At 42.8% G+C, this 22,823-nt stretch overlaps 1 protein-coding gene across 1 annotated transcript in view; it reads left to right on the top strand.

The window, feature by feature from the left end:
• Positions 1-19,255, top strand: part of IFIH1 (interferon induced with helicase C domain 1) — a 62,847-nt gene extending 43,592 nt beyond the window's left edge. Inside the window, exons 6-16 of the mRNA XM_075529530.1 lie at positions 679-889; positions 2,358-2,575; positions 3,553-3,669; positions 5,277-5,400; positions 6,112-6,378; positions 6,749-7,008; positions 10,074-10,223; positions 15,582-15,743; positions 17,813-18,003; positions 18,790-18,874; positions 18,976-19,255. Coding sequence (XP_075385645.1) covers positions 679-889; positions 2,358-2,575; positions 3,553-3,669; positions 5,277-5,400; positions 6,112-6,378; positions 6,749-7,008; positions 10,074-10,223; positions 15,582-15,743; positions 17,813-18,003; positions 18,790-18,874; positions 18,976-19,155 — 1,965 coding nt within the window. The 3' untranslated portion in view covers positions 19,156-19,255. The remainder of the gene's footprint in view (positions 1-678; positions 890-2,357; positions 2,576-3,552; positions 3,670-5,276; positions 5,401-6,111; positions 6,379-6,748; positions 7,009-10,073; positions 10,224-15,581; positions 15,744-17,812; positions 18,004-18,789; positions 18,875-18,975) is intronic.
• The last annotated feature ends 3,568 nt before the right edge of the window (positions 19,256-22,823 follow it).

The following is a 22,823-nucleotide window of genomic DNA, read 5'->3' on the forward strand; positions in this document are numbered from 1 at the left end:
TTGGCATTCATAGCCCTTTATAGCCTGACCCTGATCTATAAATTCAAAATGCATTTCTTATTCAACCTCAGTTTCAACTTATCTTTTCACTGAACCATTGTTTACTAGATTATAAAAACAATATCCATTATTGTTCAGTGTATTCTGACTCATGCAGATGCTATGTCAGAGTAGAACTATGCTAAATAGGTTTTCAATGGCTAATATTTCATAAAGTCTTCTGAAGGGCTTCTGGGGAGATTTGGAACACCAACCTTTTAGTTAGCAACTGAATGCTAACTGTAGGCACCACAATAGGACTGTCTAAGATCGTACTTCTTTAGAAACCCAAATTTTGAACCGTCTCTTTGCTGTCACTTTGTACGTGTTTCTGTGGAGGAATGCCTGCCCTGTGTTGTCCATACTTTGTTCTTTTAAAATTTTATCTTGGCACGTGTACCCAGCTAGACTGAGTTCCTAAGTGTGTTAAACCATGTGTTAAATATTTTCGTATTCCACACCCACATACCTAACAGTAAGTTAGGTGAACTGTAAGTGAGTGAACTGGTGGATGAACTGATAATTCATTACATAACGAAATCCTTCTTTATTAATGCTTGGCATGTAGGGTGCTTTTGATCGGTACTCCTTTCACTTCGACCGTTCTCTTTTAAATGTTACTTTAAATCTTTTCTAAAGGTACCTTTAGTGGAGCAGCTTTTCCGCAAAGAGTTTGAACCATTTTTGAAGAAATCGTATAAAGTTATTGGATTAAGTGGTGATACCCAACTGAAAATATCATTTCCAGAACTTGTCAAATCTCATGATGTTATTATCAGTACAGCTCAAATCCTTGAAAACTCCCTTTTAAATTCAGAAAAAGGAGAAGATGCTGGCGTCCAGTTGTCAGGTTGGTTGTTTCTTTTTATAAAAAGAAGATTAACAATGATACTAATGATAGTAATGGGGACTGTAGTAACCATCTGAAAGCTCGTACTAAAACTTACATAAAATCTTGCTTTAGATTGTCTTTCCCTGATTTTAAGACCCTTGTTTTATCCCATAAGGGAAAAACACAAAGAAAAATAGATAATAAACTTAGGACTATGTTAGCCATTTGATTGGCATGGAATCCATATATAAGTACAATTCAATTGTTAGATCACACGAGGCAGAGTTGTACAATCATTACCATAATCACTTTTATAACCTTTTCTTCGTACTCATCATTGTTAGCTCTCCATGGATCCCCAGCCTCCCTGTCTTACTCCCAAGGAGCCATAATCCAGCTACTGTTTCTAAAGACCTACCTCTCCTGGATTTCACATACAGAACATCATTAAAACAGAACAAAAGAAACCTAATGGCAGTAATGAAGTAGAGACAGATTGAAAACCCCAATCAAAAAAGAAAGCAGAAAATACGAAAAACTAGAACAAATTTAAAACAGATCAAAAGGGAGATCAATTGATACGGTGTTAAATTTAACCTAATTGCACTTGCAGCAATCCACTTTCCAATGCATTCTGCATGATAGCAAGGCTGTTCCATCCCTGAGCTCTGGTCGGAGGGGATGTACCAGAGGTGTAATTCACATGTATCTCCCCTTCAGCTTTTTTTTTAAACTGAAACAACTTTAAAATTGATAATAAGTTTTTAATTAGATCACTTTATTCTGTTTGAAATACAACAAAACAAAACTGATGACTACTGAGTCAATTCTGATACTCAGCAACCCCCAAGAATCTTTTATTAAATCAGTCACTCACTGGACCTTCCATTTACTTCTTGTTCATAGAAACAGAAAATTCTTGGTTTGTGCTATTGAATCTCGATAAAAATTCTGTATAGAAAAAAATCTATTTTATGGGGAATGAGAAGAGAAGAAAAAAAAGGAGTTAAAGTATAATTATAAAACTAAATGCAGTATTGAAAATAAGGCAAAATTATCTCTCTTTTGTGTGGTTTTTACTTTACTGACAACTTTAAAATTAGGTTCTCCTTAAAGTTAAAACATACCAACTTTGTATTAAATATTTCATTACAAAATAAAATACCCAAAAGCGTAGTCTTAAGAGTTTTTGGAAACGAGTCAGGGTTTGAATTACCTCGTAACTATTCTTAGCCTGATAAAATTCCTGAAACTCACCTGTTAAACAGGGATGATCCCTAACAGGGATATCTTCATGGTTAAAATGCACGAGCTTCTATGTGTACAAATTCTAAGGATGGTTACCTATTTCTCGTGAAAAGCGATAGGGGGTCAGGTCAGTGTCTGGCTTCAGGAAAACTACTCCCGTTCAGTTTGCTCGTGAAAAGTCCCTCGTTTGCTGTTGTTTCCTTGAACGGACAGTGGAACCATCTCGATGTCCTTTCAGACTTTTCGCTCCTCATCATTGATGAGTGCCATCACACCAACAAAGAAGCCGTCTATAATACTGTCATGCGGCGCTATTTGAAACAGAAGTTGAAAAACCATAAACTTGAGAAAGAAAACAAGCAAGTGACCCCTCTGCCCCAGATCCTGGGACTAACAGCCTCCCCCGGTGTTGGAGGTGCCACCAAGCAAGGTAAAGCTGAAGAACACATTTTAAAAGTGAGTCCTTTTGTATTCTGTGACTGTCCATTAAGTGAAATCTGTTTGTTCCAACTAAAACAATATGCTCCAATCTCCCATAAAATGAATAAGCATGAATAAATAATGATGACACAGAGCAGCATCAGAAAAATGAAATTCCATTGCTTCAACATATATTCTTATAGTTAGATTAAATGATTGCTTGGCTATAGAAATATACATAACCTATGAGCGTGTCTTGTTTGCACATACAATAACGTGTTCTTCCATGGGTTTCTAAAATTAGGTGGGTTTTTGGGGGGCATTCTTTCTTGTCTAAGTGAGCCTTCGTTTCGGAAGAATCCAATTCACCGTGAACTTTGGAGATGCATTGCCTTTTGGCTGCCCCAAATTGTGTAACACAGCAAAAGTGTGGCTGGTGGCCTGGAGTACTAAGTGGATTCAGAGTAACTGAGAACAACGTTATGGAACTGAGGAACAACCATGTAGAAGAGACGCAATATTCCGAGGCCTGATTAGTTGGTTCTAAAATAACATTTGTTATTGGGATTAAGGACTGGCTTCAATCTAGAGCCAGCCACATCTGCACGTTTTGCTCCCATCTTTGCATGACATTTTCCATGTGTAGGACAGGGTGGCCCTATGATGCACAGATGTCACAATGACCTTAAATATGATTGGTGTATGTGGTTATCGTATGAGGTCCACAGTATAAGATGCTGTCCTGAGAAAGAATGATCGCTCCACGGTCACGACAAGTGGCAGTTTATTTTCTAGGTGGGAAATGGAATTTCAAGAATGAAAATGAATGCCCTTCTTTTGGAATGCCCTAAGCACGAGAAAGGCTGTTAAACAGAGCCACGGGGCAGCGGTGATGGAAAAGCTACATTTAGTAATTAATGCTATGCATTTCTCACGATAAATGAGTTTCTATGTTGAATCAGCTGAACTTGAAGAGTAATGCGCTAAATATTGAAAAATGTATTTTTTACTAGATATGCGCCAATCTTGATGCATTTACCATTATGACTGTGGAAAAAAACATTGGTGAGCTCAGAAACCAAATAAAGGAGCCACGCAAAAAGTTTGTAACCATAGATGTCACCAGAGAAGTATGTGCTTAAAATGTTACTACTTTTTGGGGGGTGGGGGGGGGTGGGGTTGGAGGTGCCATACTCTAGTGAAAGGTGACGAAAGTTATTTTATACTGACTGACCACCTGGAGAATGTTATTGTAAAATGTCTGCGATGAAGCGATAGTTTTATTCTGTTCTGCTGATATTAGGCCACAAAGCACATGTCTTGTTCACCGTCCGTTTAGTTGTATAGATCAGCTGGAGAGCTGAGTAGCTCAGTTCTTCTTCAACTGCAGCCAAGCCATGGAGGGGCGTGAGGACTCTACTGCTGAACTTGAGGGGTTATCGTGGTTCTTCAGACCTGTTATCCTGCACGAGCTTTCTTGGTGAATTTCGAGAGTAGTTTATTCCGACATAACACACTACCTAAATCAGAGACATTTTATTGCTACCAGATTATAGTTAGGAATGATAATGACATGCCTACCTCATTTGTATACGTGCATATTTTCTTTCTAAGCCAAACACTGACTATGGTAAAGAAATGAAATATTTATTTAAGCGGTGCTGTCTCTAATTATTTTCAGGGTACAAATATCAGCTGAGCATCAACTTGATCACTATGACTAGTACATTTGGTGATCAATTTTCTTTCGTGAAAACTTAAAAACATGATCAATTTTACCCACTTAGATTTGAATGATAACTTTAATCATCAAAATCTACCTCATAATGGTGGTCGGATTAAAAAGTGAGATATCTGGCATAGCTAACATCATGCTTGGTATCTCGGAGCCCCTAACCCAGTGGTTCTCACCCTTCCTGATGCCGTGACCCTTTCATACAGTTCCTCATGCTGTGGGGACCCCCCAACCATAAACTGATTTTCGTTGCTACTTCATCACTGTCATGTAGCCACTGTTATGAATCGGGCGACCCCTGTGAAAGGGTCATTCGACTCCCAAAGAGGTCTCAACCCACAGGTTGAGAACCACTGCCCTAGCCCAATAAGTGACCAACTTCCATCGATGCATACTTTAATCATTGGCGAAAGGGAGTACAAGGGGGACTTCAAAAACTCATGGAGTATTTCATCATCTTTTTATTTTATCTTTCCACAAAACTTCTGAACCTTTGGTACTATCTATTCTGATTATTCTAGTGCATTTGAATATATTTCATTCATCTCTCTTTTACATTACCTTTTCTGTTTTATGGGATTAGTTATTGAAATGTATGTTTCTCTTTATCAGCAAGAAAAATAAGACCCAATATTTTTAGAATATTTTAAAAAAGAATTTGGTACCCTACTCTTTAAGTATAACATACATGCAGAAAAATAAAAATTCATAACTATCATTAATTTCTCATAAACTGAAACATTCATGTAACCAAAACCATCTCAAGGTACAGGATGTTATCAAGACTCCCAGATGTCCCCGGTGACCCCTTGCAGTCACATCCCCAAAGACGAATGTACGAAGAAGCTTTTAAAGGCTCATTTTCTTTTCTTTTCTTCTTCTTACTTTCATGAGACAAATAATCTAAATCAAATCATCGTACAGTGGAACTTATTTTTTTAAGATAATGTGATTCCTGTTATATTATAAGAATATAAAACTAAGTGTATGATTTATTTTTAGGATCCTTTTAAAGAGAAACTTCTAGAAATAATGAGAAAGATTCAGACATTTTGCCAAATGAATCCAATGTCAGATTTTGGAACACAACCTTATGAACAATGGACCATAAAAACGGAAAAAGAAGGTAACTTGGGGTTAGCCCTAACAGTCATCCGAGGTCGTGTTTTTCTCAAAATTCCAGATGACGATGTCACATGATTCTAAGCTGACTAAAAGCCAGTGGAATATCTGTGTTCTAAGTAGACAAGAACAAACAGGTTCCAATTCTCTAAGAAAAGGGTTACCAAGCCATCCATTTCTCTTATCTTCAGCTTTGGCTTATTGTGTATTTAAAATGCTAAGGTAAATATTAGCCTCTTTATCTCCAAGCAAACTCCCTGATGAGCTTTTCATGTCACGCCTGAGTCAGCATGGCTCAGGGACGCGTTTTGGCGGATGCAGAGCTCCATCAGCAAGCCTGGGAGTTTGGGCAGTCTGCCTCTTCTCTTTGTGCTCAGGGTGCATTTTGAGCCTTAACTTGCTCATTTCAAAAGCAAGGTGAAGCAGACTTTAGAGTGAGTCTTTCAAATATGGTGCCAACGGTGACGTGCTCAACTTCTCACCCAAAGGCTCGGTGGTTTGAAGCCACTCAGAGGTTCTTCAGAAGAATGGCCTCATGATGTAGTTTGGAAAACCGTTCCACTCTGAAACACGTGGAGTGACCATGAATGAGAATCGACTTGATTGCAGCCATTTCGTTTCTGTTTTTCATTATCAATACATTTATGTCCACAGTTCTAATTTCGCCGTTGTGTGCACTCAGGACCTCACTTTACGTGGTATATTCTTCTCACAGCTGCAAGAGAAGGAAATAGAAAAACCCGTGTTTGTGCAGAGCACTTAAGAAAGTACAATGAGGCCCTACAAATTAATGACATAATCCGAATGATTGATGCATATAATCACCTCAACACTTTCTATAACGATGAGAAAGAAAAGAAGCTTGCAGTCCAGGAAGAGGACAGCAATGGCAATGCTGATGGCGGCGACAAAGACGGGGATGCCGCAGAGAACCCTTGGAAAGTGGACGAAACAGATCAGTTTCTCATGGATTTATTTTTTGGTAAGACTCAAAGTAGCTTTTATCTCTTGGTATCTTAATGCCTCCGTGGAACAATCCTGCTGCTCCTTAGAAGCTCCCCAGAGGCCCTCTTCAAATACAACTTAGAAAAGAGAAATGCCACAACATGGGGACTATTTCAACTGATGTGACCTGATTAGCTATGAGTTTCGCAATCATGATTAATCATTTGGCCATAAACTTGATTGCCAAGATGATTGCAGTGAATTTATTTATTAAGTCACCCAGATTATTAAACAATCACCTACAATTAACTGTGACCAAGGAAATCTCATTGCATCATCTAATAACTCTTCTAATGTATGATCTGTATGGTTTACTTTTTTTTTCTCTAACTAATCATTTGTTACAGATAATAAGAGAATGTTGAAAAACCTGGCTGAGAATTCAGAACATGAAAATGAGAAGCTGACACAATTAAGAAACACCATCATGGAACAATACACTAAGACTGAGGAATCAGCCCGGGGAATCATTTTTACCAAAACACGCCAGTGCGCGTTTGCTCTTTCCCAGTGGATTTCTGAAAATGAAAAGTTTGCTGAAATTGGAGTCAAGGCACACCATCTGATTGGAGCTGGACACAGCAGCGAGTTCAAGCCCATGACACAGGTTCTAATGGCCTCCTTTGTATGCTCTTGCTCATGACTGTCGAGTAAACTCCAACTCTCGGGGCCTTCTGTAGAACAGAATGGAGTGTTGCCTGGTCCCGTGCCAAACCCATAACTGGATGTATGCGGGTCCATCACTGAGATAGCCTTTCCCCGGTCTGCCGTTGAGTACCTTCCAACCTAGGGACCTCATCTCCCAGCACTACAATAGACAGTAATATGTTCCTACAACCCAGCTGATTTTCGTTGGGCAGTTTTCAGAGATAGTCCACTAGGCCTTCCTTCTTATCCTGCCCTGGTCTGGCAGTTCTGCTGAAACCTGGCCACCACTTGAAATAACTTCCAGCATCACGGCAAGCCGCCACAGTACGACAGTGGACAGATGGGTTTTGGCTGATAGTATTATCCTTCATTAGTTAACTTCCTTAATTCTCTAATTAGCCTACAAAATTTACTCTAAAATAAAATGCTTGTTCTTGGGATGAAATTAGAATTTAATAACAGAGCAATCTGTGGTATTTGATAAGCTAAGCATTGATCTAGGAGTCATTTTTTTAACATACATGGATGACCTTTCCATTTTTTTGTGTGCAATTTTAAAATTTCTCCTGAAAAAAAAAAAGTTTGACCAGCTAGTCACAAAGTGGAGAAAGATTCATTGAGTAGAAAAGTAGAAACCCAACTCTGTACGTTATAATGCGGCTGTGCGGTTGGAATTCCATTCGTGCGAACCCACGTGGGCTGAGTAGAACTGTGCTATAGAGTTGTCAGCAACTCGACTGAGCCTCAGAAGACACTCTGCAGCCCTGTCTTGAGAGCTGGTGCCTCCTGGTGGGTTCATGGTGCTAACTTTTCCTTTAGTCATCAAAGGCTTAACCACGTGCACCACGGAGAGACTTACAATACGATAAAACCTATATAGAATGTGTTTTCAAAGGGTGAGCCCTGTAAGGACTTGGGGAAAGGATAGTTGAGTGCTAACTCTTTGCTGTTATGGGAGATTTTCTCTTCCAGGTGCTTTCTGCCCGCCACATTACTACACTGTTTCAAAGGTGGCCTGGAGGCCACATCTAGCCTCCTCTGGTCCCAAGGTCGATCGCCTTAGACAGGGTTCAGACATCACCTTTCTTAACCCTGTCCTGGCATCAGCCATGCCTCCCACGACACTCTAATTCTCCACACTCCATTTTTTGGGGGGCTGGAATTGCTAATGAATTCCATAGCCACACAGAATTTACGGAAGAAACTCATGATTGTAGCTGTAATCTTTATGGGATCACACAGCCTCATCTTTTTCCCTTGGAGCAGTAGGTGTGCTTCAGGCTCTGGCCTTAGGGTTAGCAGTCCAATGCTTACCAGACAGCACTACCAGGACACCTAAGAAATACTATAGCACCTAAATTCTAAGATATACTTTTTTTGGGGGGGGCATTTTTACCCATTTTGATATTGAAATATGTCTTATAACTGATAGTGTCTCAGAATCAGTGAAATACAGATTTAGACAGCCTTACTGGGAAATGGGGGAGAATCCCAAATCCCGTTGGCCTACGTGATGGTGACCAAAATCAAATCCAAGTCCGTCTCTTCCTTCAACAATATTTTGGGTCAGATGACACTAGGCTGTAGAACATTTCCTGCACCAAATCATTGTGTCGCTCATGCTGTTGTGTTTGCAACCCTGCCTCACTCCCACTTCCTCAATTTGTAAACTGAAGTGGATTAACAAATTAGGGTAGCAGCTAGGTTGATGTGATTTGAGGGCCTGGTACTGTCCGAAATATTCGTTATTAGAGTTACTTCTTTTAATTAAGGCACAGAAACCCGCTAAAACCCAGGGCCATGCAAGTTTTTCTCAGTGCAAGTGAGAACAGGAGAGAGTGATTATCTGGGGAGACTAGAATCTGGGGAGACTCTGGAGGGACTTCACGGTACTCCAAGGGTTAAACCCAGTCCTCAAACCCAAACCAAATTCACCACCATTGAATCACTTCTGACTCATGGGAACCCTAGAACAGGTTGAACTGTCCCAGTAAAACTGATCCTGTGGGTTTCCAGGACTCCGTATGGGAGTAGAAAGCCTCATTTTTCTCTTGCAGAGCAGCTGGTGTTTTCGAACTGCTAACCTTAGAGTTAGCAGCCCAATGCACAACCACCAGGGCTCAGAGTTGATTAAAATCTCATTCTGCTTCTGAGGAGAACAGGAGTTGGGAAAAACAAAACACACTGTCAGTCTAGCATGTTTATTTTTGTCAAATGTATGAGGACAAAAATAACATGTGTGTCCCATAGGCCGATCGGGACAAGTTTTTGTGGGAGTGGTTACAGAAATAAAGCTCTCCTGGTCATATCACGCTGTATTATTCTCCGTCGCTCTTATGCGAAGGGCAGAGCATACATTTTAATCTCTTGAATTGCCTTCGCATTTGTAAATCATATAATTTAAGATATTAATTATGTCTTATAACCCATTCATTTATTACTAGCATTATTAATTTTATTCACCTAGCCTTAGAAGTAGCAATGCCTTTAGTTTTCCTGTGTCCCTTCCAGAGGTCCTACCATCTGTTTCTTGTTTGAAAGACTCTGAAAGTGACCACATGTGGTATTTGGTGCGCACTTCCCTGTGACTCAGTAGTCAACAATGTGGAAAGCTATAATTGCATTTCAGCCTTTGAATATTAACGACACTGAAGTTAATGTGGTGGAAAGGCCCATTTTAGCTTCTCACTGACGTCTTGTTTCCCCAACGAAAGCGTCTCCTCCCTTTCTTCCTCCCAAGTCGCCCATCAATGTGTTTCCTTGGCATAAGTGACGGTCTTCCAACCTCCAGACTGGAAGATGGAAATATTTTTGTTATTGTGCGGTAATCCCAGATTGGGAATCAAATGTGGTCTCGCCGTCGTGTCTTTGCTCAATGCCAAAACCAGATGGTAGCAAATCCGCGTATGATCTAATCCTTTGATTTACACTGACCAGTTGCAATTTATTATTTTGTCTCCTAATTAAAAGAATTTTAGTGTGTTTAGCCTCACAAAAATCTAATTTATTAAACTGTTTCTACAGAATAAACAAGACGAAGTCATTAGTAAATTTCGCACTGGAAAAATAAATCTGCTAATCTCTACCACAGTGGGAGAGGAGGGCCTGGATATCAAGGAATGCAATGTGGTTATCCGCTACGGGCTCGTCACGAACGAAATAGCCATGGTCCAGGTACACGCAGACGCTTCCACTCTCCTCGGTTTTCTGATCCGAATCGCTTCCTTTAAGTCAGGCCTGAGAAGGGATCTTTCTCCTCGCTCAGTCATGACCAAGCAAAAGAAACCAGACTGAGCCCACAATGATAAAATGAGAGTGTATAAGAACAATAACCAGGATGGGCAACCTTGAAAGTCAACACTCCACCGGAAACGTAGCCCCTCATGGAGGACAAAGGTCACGTGGGTGTTGCATAGGTGCCCAGTCTCTACATCATCAGAGTCGCAAGCCGTAGTCCCCGGTTCAGAGAGGGCTGTCAACTGGATCACTATGACTCTGTGTCACTTTCTTTCTTTCTTTTTTAAATTTGAATTTCCTTTGTGTCTTTTCTTTTTCTCTTGAAAATCATTTTGTTGGCGGCTCATACAACTCTTTTCTTATCACAATCCATCCATTGTGTCAAGCACATTTGTACATTTGTTGCCATCATGATTTCAAAGCATTTGCTTTCTATCTGAGCCCTTGGTATCAGTTCCTCATTTTTCCCCTCCCTCCCCACTCTCCCTCCCTCACGAACTCTTGATAATTTATAAATTATTATTATTTTGTCATGTCTTACACTGTCTTACATCTCCCTTCAACCACTTTTCTGTTGTCCGTCCTCCAGGAAGGGGGTTATATGTAGATCCTTGTAACCTGTTCCCCCTTCCTCCCCCCACCTTCCCCTTCCCCTCCTGGTATCCCTACTCTCATTGTTGGTCCTAAGGGGTTTATCTGTCCTGAATTCCCTGTGTTTCCAGCTCTTATCTGTACCAGTGTACATCCTCTGGTCTAGCCAGATTTGTAAGGTAGAATTGGGACCATGACAGTGGGGGAAGGAAGCATTAAAGAACTAGAGGAAAGTTGTATGTTTCCTTGTTGCTACACTGTACCCTTACTGGTTCATCTCCTCCCCAGGACCCTTCCATAAGGGGATATCCAGGTGCCTACAGATGGGCTTTAGGTTTCCCTCTGCACTCCGCTTCATTCAAAATGATGTAATTTTTGTTCTTTGATGCCTGATACCTGATCCCATCGACCCCTCATGATCACACAGGCTGGTGTGCTCCTTCCATGTGGGCTTTGTTGCTTCTGAGCTAGGTGGCCGCTTGTTTATCTTCAAGTTTTTAAGACCACAGATGCTATATCTTTTTTTGATAGTCAGGCACTATCAACTTTCTTAACCGCATGTGCTTATGCGCCCGCTTTGTCTTTGGTGATCGTGTCAGGAAGGTGAGCATCATGGAATGCCAATTTAATAGAACAAAATGTTCTTTCATTGAGGGAGTACTTGAGTGGAGGCCCAATATCCATCTGCTATCTTAGTACTAAACCTAGAAATATATGCACATAGATCTATTTCCCTATCCTCATATATAAATATATTTACATATATACATGCCTGTGTTAAGACCTCTATAAATGCCCTTTGCCTCCTAATTCTTTCCTCTATTTCCTTTTACTTTCCTCTTGTCCAGCTATCATGTACAGCCTTCATTAGGGTTTCAATAATTCCTCTCACTTACATTGCCCTTGATCAAGCCCTACCAGGCCTCCTACTGTCTACAGCCGGGCAGTACTCCAGTCACCCAGATGAATCTCTTGAAAAGGCTCACTATGTCTTTTCTGAGTCTCCCATTCTAGGATTTTTCTGCTCTACCCACATTTTACAAGTCTTTTTTCTTTTACTCTTTCTGAAATTGACTTTTAGAGTATATGACCAGAGAAGATGCTTTGTATTATTTTGAGGACTTGGACTTTACTGGGACTTGCGTTGTGCCTTAAATATGGTCTGTTCTGTACGATGGCTTTTTGTGTGTTGGAGAAGAGTGAGGACTGACTGCTGGTGGGTGGCCCTGCTGCTCAAAACTGTTGTAGAGTGGGAGGAGAAGAGCGAGCGAGCTTTGGAGAAGGGATTTGGAAGAAATGTGCGAGTTCAATGGCATCCCAAAGTGAGCCCAAACTGACCTGCAGCCTCCGCCTCCATGGTCATGCTCCCGGTGCCCTTGCAGGAAGCCCCAAGCCTTGGCAACTTGTTAGGTCCACAGGGCAGAGCTGGCTCCAGGATCAAGAGCAAAAGGCTTAGAGGAATGAGGTTAGCATTTTCACGTGGCTTTGCAAGGGACGATCGGACCCAGCACAGGAAGAAGGCCAAATAGTTAAGCCAAGGGCCCAGCAGTTTCACAGCCTGACTTTATCTCCTTGTGTCTCCTCTAAGCCTGCTTATCAGTAAAGGAATACGCCATAGTGAAGGCATCGGTAAACTTTAGCTGTTATGATTTCTACTCTTATATTTTGTAAATTAAGAAATATTGGACAAATCGGTGGTCTGGAAACAATAGGAAAAATCAACCTTTCTTTTTTTTCCATAACAACTGATTTTCCTAACGCTGATTTTGGCATAACACCCTGGTCTTCACAACCCAACCCTATCGACAAGTGAGGAGCACACATCTGATTGTAGAACTGTCTCTTTCTCCTTTCAGTTCTTATAGAAGGGCCTTTATGTTTTTGGACTCTGAAAATCATTCCTTTTGAAGGTTCCACACATATTTCTTAGGCTTTCCATCCTTTTCTTCAGTTATTATTATTATTTAATGGCATATTCTTCAGGCAAACTATCATTTTAGTATCAAGGAAATGGGCCACAGCTTCATTGGTTCTTTCAGGTCCACACTCTGCCTTTCTGGTATGTTGTTTATTTTGGATCTTTTAAATGTATATCTTCTGAATTTGTAGTTGTTGTTGTTTTTTTTTAAAGTCATTTTACTGGGGGTTCTTACAGCTCTTATCACAATCCATCCATCCATTGTGTCAAGCACATTTGTACATCATGATTTTCAAAACATTTTCTTTCTATCTGAGCCCTTGGTAGCAGCTCATTTTCCCTTCCCAGCTGCTGTTCTCATGGGGTTTCCGGCTGCTCATTAGGGCTATCCTTTTTTCCTGGTACTGTTTTCCCGATTTCTTCTAGGGGTTTTTATTTTCTGTGTGTTCCTTAACTTCTTTGAGAATCTTGTCTGCTGTATCTGAGGCGCTAAGGTGTTATTTTTCTAATGTAATGAGTGATTGTGTATGTGTTTAGGTTGTCCTGATTATTTTGTGTGTTGCATTGTTATAATATATCATGGCGCATGGTCTAGCATGCGTCACTGGTCACTAGTCAGACAATATGGGAACCCTTACCACTTATCACTGGGTGGACCGGGCAGTGGTGGTGGTGAGAGGGAAGTAGGGAATCGAGGGAGGCAGGTACATGTGGCCAGTCACCGGGCAGCTGGGTGGTGGGGGATTGGGAGGGATTGGCAGATGAAGCGGTTGTGCACATGCGTTGCCATTCTTAGGTTAGCAAGGTGGCCGGGGGCTGACAGGTGTGGTGGTCATCGGTCTGATGGTTTGGAGTGCAAACTGCTGCTTGCCAAGTGTCTGTGCCAGTAGGAGGGATGGGTAGGATGGACATATAAAACTAGTAGGTGGGTGTGGTGGTGGTGGTGCTGCTGCTGGTTTGGTCTGAACTGCGCATTGTGCCACAGTTCCTTAGTTGGCAGGGTTTTGAGGATAGAAGGGCTCAATCCATTCGTCATTGAGAAGAGGAGGGAGAGGGGGCATGTTCCTCTGGTCCATGGGCATGGATGTCAGCGTACATTCCATAGGCTGTAGGCAGAAGCAAGGCCAGGCCCTGAGCGTGAGGGCTGTCCAGAGTCTGGTTGAGGAGGGCGCTTCCTGCAGGGTCTCTAGCTCCACCACTCTGTGTGTGCCAGCACTGTAATGGTCAGTTACTACCACTGGTGGGTAGTCTTGTCTTAAGTTCCTGGCTCCCTCTGCTTTGTGACTCCCAGGACCCCTGAAGCTCTCACTCCTTCTCCTGTCATTCCTCATTCGGCCTCATGTCCTGCTCGGTCTGCGGCACTCTAGGCGTGTCCACACAGTTTCTCCGGCTCCTGGTGGGAGTTCTATGCCGTGGCTCTCCTGCGCTCTGACCTGGATTCGCTGCTCACTCTGTCTCTAGAGAGCCCTGGCTGCGCTGCCCCACCACCTCTAATGTGTCACTTTCCTTATTTGCCATTTTCATTTGATTTCTTCTTCCAATCAATGTCCACTTTTTCATTATCTTTTAATACTCAGGGTTCCGTGGTTGCTACCTGTACCAGTCTTACGTCTTCCCTGCTTTCTGAGGACCTTTCAGTACAGGAGAGCCCCGGGAACGTCGAAGCTGCCGTCTTGGGCAGCTCCTGAGCCCGCTGTGTCCGCGTTTTCCTCCCTTCTTCTTTCAATGTTTCTGCATGCGTGAAAGTTTTCATCATAAACTGTTGGAAGGGGAAAGACTTATAAATGCTTACTGCCACCCCCCATCCACTTTTCAATCCAATTTCACCTTTCCACTTACCCACACTCTATTGACAGTATTTTTATCGTTAGCTTTTTTGGGGAATTTTGTATTGAGTGTGTTTTTTAAGAAAAATAAGTTCAATTGCACTCTCCGGTGAAACTAAGATGACTAGACAGCCTCCAAATTAGGAAGTAATTGTATTTCAGAAGCTGATACGGAATGCGGTGACTGCTTACTCAGAATGTATTTATCCATGAAAACAAGATAGTCGGCAGGCTCCTGGGAAAGCCCGCAAGCTTCTGTTAGTCAAAATGCACCTGGATGTCACTTTATTAAGAGTCTTGTAGTAGTCTATCACCGTGTTGAACAAGTTTCAATTGAAAAATATACTTTAAAGAATCCACCGTCACATGCTAGGACCACACCTGCCTTCTCAAGAGCCCTCGCTCCTGGCGCAGAAACGCCCCTCCCTCCCTCCCACTCCTCCTTCCTGCTAGGCAAAGGTGCCGGTCTTGGGTCTTCGTTGTCAGTGGCTAGAGAGTCCATTCCAACTAACAGGGAGCCCGTGAGTGCCCAGTGAAATTGCTCCCCAGGGTTTGTTGAAACTGTGACTTTGGGGGACAGATAGCCAGGCCTGCTCCTGAGGTGCCCTGGATGCGTTCAGCTCTCCAACCATCATCTAGTCGTCCAACACTTATCTCCCCCAGACTTAGCCCTTCCTGAGGGAAAGGGGTATAAATATTGGGCAGGCTGTTGCCTCACCGGGGCTTCAGAGGGTTACGAAGGGCACCCACACGTTGGCCCTGGAGGGCATTGTTTCTGTATTTCAGTGCAATTTGAGTTTCCAGTAGCCAAAGCGCACAGAATGAACAAAACCTTACTGTACTGAGGAAAGCAATCAGCTGAAGGCTGAGATGCTAAGCAATGCAGAGTGTTCCAAGTCAGGGACTCACACTGACAGCGTGGCATAGTCCATCACTGACTTTATTTCTTTATGTTTTCAGGCCCGTGGTCGAGCAAGAGCTGAAGAAAGCACCTACATCCTCCTTGCCCCGTGTGGTTCAGGCGTTATTGAACGGGAGATCGTTAATGATTTCCGGGAGAAAATGATGTATAAAGCTATAGACCATGTCCGCACCATGAAACGAGAGGAGTATGCTCGTAAGGTATCGTCCTCAGCCCCCATTGAATTTCATTTTCATTTGAAAACAGCTGCCTGTGGTCACCACTGCATCTCAGTGTTGAAGTGTACAGGCAGACATTGTGCTGACTTGTAAGTTCCAGTTTGATTAACTGTTCTTAGCTGCGATTCACACACCAAGAATCAAGCTCTGTGGGGAGCAGAGAAGTGTCAACAGTGCCTTCTAGTTGAACCCTCGTAACTTTCATAATGTTAATTTATGTTGCCCTTCATCCAGGGAGACTAGGGAAGCTCAACTCAGCCTGCCTGGTAATGGTAGTTCGATTCCACCTTTGCATGGATGTAGTTTATTTTTAATTCCAGATTTCATTACACAAGTCCTGTGTGTGTCCGCAAGTGTTTTAAGAAATGGAGCATAGTGGTCCATGAGACGATACCATCTCCGGGTGAAGCTTGTGTGTTAGGGTGTGCACTGTGAGGAGGTGTGGTTGTTGTTGGTAGCTATTATGCCTACTTCCATTCCTGTTGACCCCAGGTGTACAGAGTAGAACTTCCCCCATTGGGTAATCAAAGTTGATCTCAAGGCCTGTGTTCTGAAGTGTCTCTGGGTGGATTCAGACGGGCAACCTGTTGACTAGTCGTCTAGCACATAGCGGCTTGTGCCATCCCTTTATGATGCTGTTTCTCCTCCCGAGCCTCGCCCGATATTAAATAGCAGGAAGCACTCACTTGTCATAGAGGGGCAAGTGCTGACGGATTCAAGTAGGATGGGATAAAACAAGTGAACACGTGCTACCAGAGACTGGGTGGTTGGAATAAACCTTGCAGTCAGTGACCATGAGGCTCTGGATCATAATATCAACATAATAACTGTGTCTCAGTTTACCAACGTAGAGCCATTTTTGTTGTGAGAAGGAGGCAGAAAAGGAAGAATGTAGTCCTACAATATTTCAGGAAATCCCCCATCCCACTGAATTAAAGACTAACTACTATAATAGCAAACAATCCATTTAGAAGAAAATTCACACCCTTGCATATGGGTGTGAATGTTAGTTTCTTAACATTGGAATTGGCTCTACCCTAAATAGAGTTTCATAAAAGGGATGCTTTGAAATTGGTGTACATCGCTATAACCAATTCCAAGGTTTTCTAGCCAGGTTTCTGCACAAACTTGAATTTTAAAATCACTTTACATATAAGGCAAACCAAATATTTTTCAGCATCAAATCAAACCCTTGTAGCCACACTGCCCCTGGGAAGTTATCTCCTCACCTTTAATGTCTTAGGCGGATATTTGCAAACACGGAGGTTTGAAGCTTAGTTGTTTTGATGTGTGGGTAAACTAGGCCAGTCTCTAGCATTGAGAGGTCAAACTTTCCCAAACACAATCCTTTTGAAGACCCCCAAACGGGGTACCTTTCTCGAGTTCCTTTAGCACAGAGACTTGCCATGCTAATACGACGCCGGGAGACTAACGCAATGCAGCGGTGGCAGTGATGTAGAATGCCACCGCCACTCTGTTCAGAGCCCCCAGGCGGCATTGCTATTAGGTCTGGGTGCTTCTTTCTTCTGACTTGAGAATTCTCTCAACAGAATGTCGGGCCACTATAGTAATGATAAGAGTTGACATGTGAGATGAAATGTATTTGCCATCTCATATACAGAGCTTATTGAAAACTTTAAAAGTCAGACTTCTGGGAATAAGGTGAAGATCTTCAACCTTCCCCGACATTGGCCCAGCGCTGTCGTGGAGAATTGTAACCTCTGATTCACCGGGGCTCCTTGGTAAAGGGCTTAGATTTTCATGTAGTGCCAAGGACCTCGGCACTTAACAAAAATGAAATTAGCTACTTTCTGAACACTTAAGAATTTCTACAATTCCAGAATAAGAGTGTATGCAAAATTCTTTCAGGAGCAGTACCTCATGACTTTCATTGTCAAGGCTACAAGCTAAGTGTATGTTTTCATAATTATCCAAAGACCTCCTGACTCAAGGCATATCAATGAGTAGATGCGTATATTGGTTCCAGGAGGCTTACTGCACAGGAACTATGAAAATTAACTAAAACCTTTAATACCCTTTTCTTGAGGCAGATTTTGGAATTACAGATGCAAAGTATAATGGAAAAGAAAATGAAAATCAAGAGAAGTATAACAAAGCAATACACGGATAATCCATCCTTAATAAATTTCTTCTGCAAAAACTGCAGTGTGCTAGCCTGCTCGGGAGAAGATATCCACGTAATTGAAAAGATGCATCATGTCAATATGACACAAGAATTCAAGTGAGTCCAGGAAGACCCGTTTTCTTGGGGTTTCTTGACAAGGGGTGAAGCAGGTACTATTGTCAGTCTGTATTTGAACTTCGCGAGCTCTTGCTGTTGAGTCACGGAGATTCAATTTTAGCACATCGCAACCCCGCAGGATGGCGTAGACCTTCCCCAGGGGGGTTTTCTTGTCTGGAATCATTACTGAAGCCATTCTCTACGTCTTTCTTCCATGGAGCTGCTGTGTAGGCGTGAACCGCCAACCTTTTACTAGTGGCTGAGTGCAAAGTCAATCACTGTCCAGTGGGTTTCCGAGACTCTAATGGCAGGCTGAAATCAGCAGCTGGTTTGAAAAGTCCCCCCAACCAACCAGTTGCCATCAGGTTGATCCTGACGCATGGCCCTCTCTGGTGTGTCAGGACAGAGCTGTGCTGCATCGGGTTGGCACTGACTGATGTTTCCAAAGTCAGTCACCAGACCTGTCTTCTGAAATGCTCCTGGGTGAAACCACACCTCCAGCCTTCTGGTTGGCAGCTGAGCTCAGTTCACTGACTGCACCACCCATGGACTCCTGAGAGGGTAATAAGGCACCCCGGACAGCAAGTCCCTTGTGGAATATGCAGAGAGAGGGCTCCCGCCCCTCACTGGCCTGGCACCTGGGACATGGGAGATAAAGAGAGAAGAAATGAAATGTGAGATCAAAGCATGTCTGTGGTGAGCTTCAGGTCCAGGAGCCTGCCTCTGTGGGCTGTGTGGGTCCTGTGTGATTTCCCGGGGATAACTCGTAGTCTTTTCTCACGATAGGAAGCGCTACACTGTGAGAGAAGCCATGAAAAGCAAGTTTGCTGACTACGAAACAAACGGCGAGATCATCTGCAAGTGTGGCCAAGTGAGTCCTTGGCGCGGGCTTAATTTTTACTTGCCCCAGAGAAACGCTGAACCGATGTGCATTTAATTGTCTTCCCTCTCCCCCTCTTCCGTGTTTTCCAGGCCTGGGGAACGATGATGGTGCACCGAGGCTTAGATTTACCCTGTCTCAAAATCAGGAATTTTGTAGTTGACTTCAAAAATAATTCATTGAAGAAACAATACAAAAAGTGGGTGGAACTACCCATCATGTTTCCTGACCTAGACTATTCAGAATATGTTCTGTTCAGTGATGAGGACTAGCATTTGATTCCGGGTTCTTCAATATATAATATTATTAGGATGAATGTTTTCAGGGTGATACAAAAGGGATGTAAGTATTAATAAACAATCATTGCTTTGACTTTGTCTTTGCACTGAATGCTTTAAAAGAAGACAACATACTATTCTTCAATTATCCATCTTGTGGTGAGGTCAAGGATGTACTGATAATATTTATTAGTGTAGGACACTTGGCTGCAGTAGAAAGCCTGGTGGCCTATGTATGAGCATGTAAGGTACACATCTTATTCTAGAATAAAATTTAGAAATGTCACTAATTTCCAGAATAAACCTAAGCAAAAACAGTTCATCTCTTTGTTCCCGTCTCTCTATTGGTGGGAAGGGTATAATCGGATTGGCCTTTGCTTGCCTTATTTGTCTATTCATATATACAGATTACCTCAAACTTAGTGATTTGACACTTAAAACTCAGCCCATTGCTGTCACATCGATCCCTGCTCCACGTAGCACCACCCCCTGGGGTTTCCCGGGCTGCGGTCACTGAGGAAAGCAGATGTCATATCATCCTCCTGTGGAGCTGTGGGTAGTCTTGCCCAGTCACGTGTTTACCCTCGGTCTCACAAGAGCACCTGGCAGGGTTTGACCCAACACTCACTGATTCTCATACCTTTTCCGTAGGTCAGAAGTTTGAACAGATCCTCTGCTCAGGGCCTTCAAGGCTGGAATCAAGGCATGAGGCAGACTGTGTTCTCCTCTGGGAGGCACTGGGGAAGAAGTCACATCTAATCTCATGCAAAGAATTGGTGGAATTCATTTCCTTACAGCTGTATGGCTGGGGCCCGTGTTTTTTTGCTAGGTGTTCACTGACGGTCACTGTTGGTGTCCAGAGCCGCCCTTACAACAGGGCCCTCTCACAGGCCCCTTCACATCTTGGCCATTCGCTTCTTCAAGGTCAGTGAGTTTGAACCACTGACCTTTCAGCTAGCAGCCTAGCTCTTCATCACTGCATCACCAGGACTCCTCCACCAGTATGTTATGTAGATATAATTCCAATGTTGCCGGCTTTAAACGTCAAAAACAGCATGATGCTGCTGGACTGACCCTGTCAGGAATGGCCTGGGCAGCAAAGACACACATCGGACCACAGAAGGTCCTCAACCATTTTTATCTAGCACCCAGTAAGGATCGTCTAGTATATATTTACAGGTCTCTACACTTCATTTTAGTTCATAGTTTACCTGGAAAATATGAAATACCTATGAAAGCATCTTTACATTTTTTTTCACATACTTTCACCACAGAGGATTTGCCAAACTCATCCTTTACATGAGATCAATCATTCCATAAAATTCTTATTTGAGGATGAAATGTGGACAGTGGTGAGTCCTATAAGGCCATGGCTTTAAAATCCAAATTAAAAGCCAGATCCTAGGTAGGCCATAGAAAAGGAGAAAGACTGTGTATAGGGGGGAGTACTCTATTTACACAACCGGCTGGTAGAACCCCTTTGGGCCACTGTTAAGGAGTCACCTAGATTTTATGCAGTAGACTAATTAGTTTGTACCTGAACCGAATCAACTGTTTCAGAGTTCTCTTGGACTCCGTTGTCCCCCTAGGATTAATATAAATTCAATAACACCCATGATTTCTATCACTAACTTCATTTCCCCCTTACCACTTGACAAGGATTTATGTTTTTATAACTTGATTTTTCATGCTAAACACCTTCTTGAGTTGAAAATGACAAAATTAGATTTTTTGAAAAGGATTTATCTCAAGTGAATCTCAAACACCGATGTTTCCTGTGTTCCGTCGGGCCCCATGCTTTTTGCTGTTGAGAGCTGCCAACCACAAGGGGAACACCTAGTGAAGGCCTGCTGATATTTGCAATAAAGGACGTGGGACAGTGCTTTATTTTTTATCGCTCATCTGTTTTGAGACTATGAAAGAAGAAAATAACTGTAGGAAACAAAACACGTTACATTTCGTGTACAATGTTGCATCTCATGAAGAAGGAAAAGGAGAGGAAATGCAGGTAGAAAGGAAATAAGCAGAAGTGAAGGAGCAAAGCAGATAATGAGCTAAAGTAAAACACTTCCACAAATACAGGAAAAGGAAAGAAGACAAAAGCAAGGCACCATGTTGTTGTTAGCTGCTCCGGAGTGACGACAAACCCTGCACGACACAATACACACTGCGTATCGCTGTGCCATCCACAGCATAGGGCATTGTGGGAGTTACCTGATTCCATGTCACCTTGAAGACAAAAGTGTGGGGGTGGTATTCAATGTGTCAACCAGGTCACAGCCTGATGGTACCTCCTCGTGAGCATAACCTCCTCATAAGGAGGGCCCGGGAACTTCCCCTTTCTCCCTCTGCCTTTACTTACCTGCTGGAGGGTCTCTGAAACCTGCCAGGGTCCTGTGATGCTTCCTCCACCATGGGATCCACAAGACTTTGTACCCTGTGAGTTCCCTGCATGGTGCATCATTGCATGTGGCTTCGTGAGTCTGAAGAGGGACTTAGGGACAGCTATCGGACTTACAGACTTGAGTTGGACTGGGATGTTTTCTTGATATACGATTACTCCTTGATATAAAGCTCTGTCTTATGCATCTGTATGAGTGTCACTGGATCTGTTTCTCTAGTCCACCCGGCCTGACCCTTGTGGGTCAGACCACCGTGACACATCAGGTCTTTGTTGGCTGCTTTCCAGAAATCCACCACTAAGTCCTTACTCGTTCATCTCAGTTTGGAAGCAGAGTCTGGACGTTCCTTTGGAACTGGCTCAGCATCGTAGCAACATGCAAGTCTATCTCATCCAGGACAAAATTGTCCCACTGCACCACCATGGCTAATCAACGACCAGTGTTCACTTATCTTTTTATCACAAAAGGTTAAGTTCCTACTACAGGCAACTCCTGGGGTACAGTGGAATTTATTCCTAAGTGTGTGTTTAGCTCCAATTGTAGGTAAGTCAGAACAAGTGCACAAGGTCTTAGGTGGCTTGGTGGGTTACCGGTTGGGCTGCTAACTGCAAGGTCAGTAGTTGGAATCCACCAGTGGGAGAAAGGTGAGGCTTTCTACTCCCATACAAAGTGACAGCCTAGGTAACCCACAAGGGCAGGTCTTCCCTGTTCTATAAGGTCATTCTGAGTCACTCGGTGGCCATGAGCTTGAATGTTGGTTTTGTGTCTTTTGCACAGAGGAGAATAGTGAGGAATGCCAAGATCCTACGCACACGGTTCTTACGATACAGTAATAGGATAAGCCTTGTTGATAAGTAGTAATTGTATATGTAAGACACAGATCAGTGCCATGGAACGAGGAAGCAGGCATTACCTTGGAAACGAGATTGCATTAGATTGGGTTGTTACTCTCTACATGGGCTTTGTGGAAGAGGACAGATGCGGTGAGGAATTTTGAGAGGGCACGCAGAATCTTTACAGGCTGAGGAGTAAGAGTGGAGGGATAGGGGCGTTCTAAGAGGGTAGGAGTACAAAAGGGAGAGGAAAACATAACTGCTGGAGCAAGATGCCTAGAAAAACAGGAAACTAAATGCACAGGAAATAAGTTTGGACAAAGAATGGCTGCTGCTTCTGAAGCTGGAGAGAAGATGAATGAAGGGTACAAATTAGTGTAGAGTTTCTGTTCCTTGGCAGCAAGCATTGGCCTATTTGCTAAGAACT

This window comes from Tenrec ecaudatus, chromosome 13 (genome assembly GCF_050624435.1).
Source record: "Tenrec ecaudatus isolate mTenEca1 chromosome 13, mTenEca1.hap1, whole genome shotgun sequence".
Classification (NCBI taxonomy): Eukaryota; Metazoa; Chordata; class Mammalia; order Afrosoricida; family Tenrecidae; genus Tenrec; species Tenrec ecaudatus.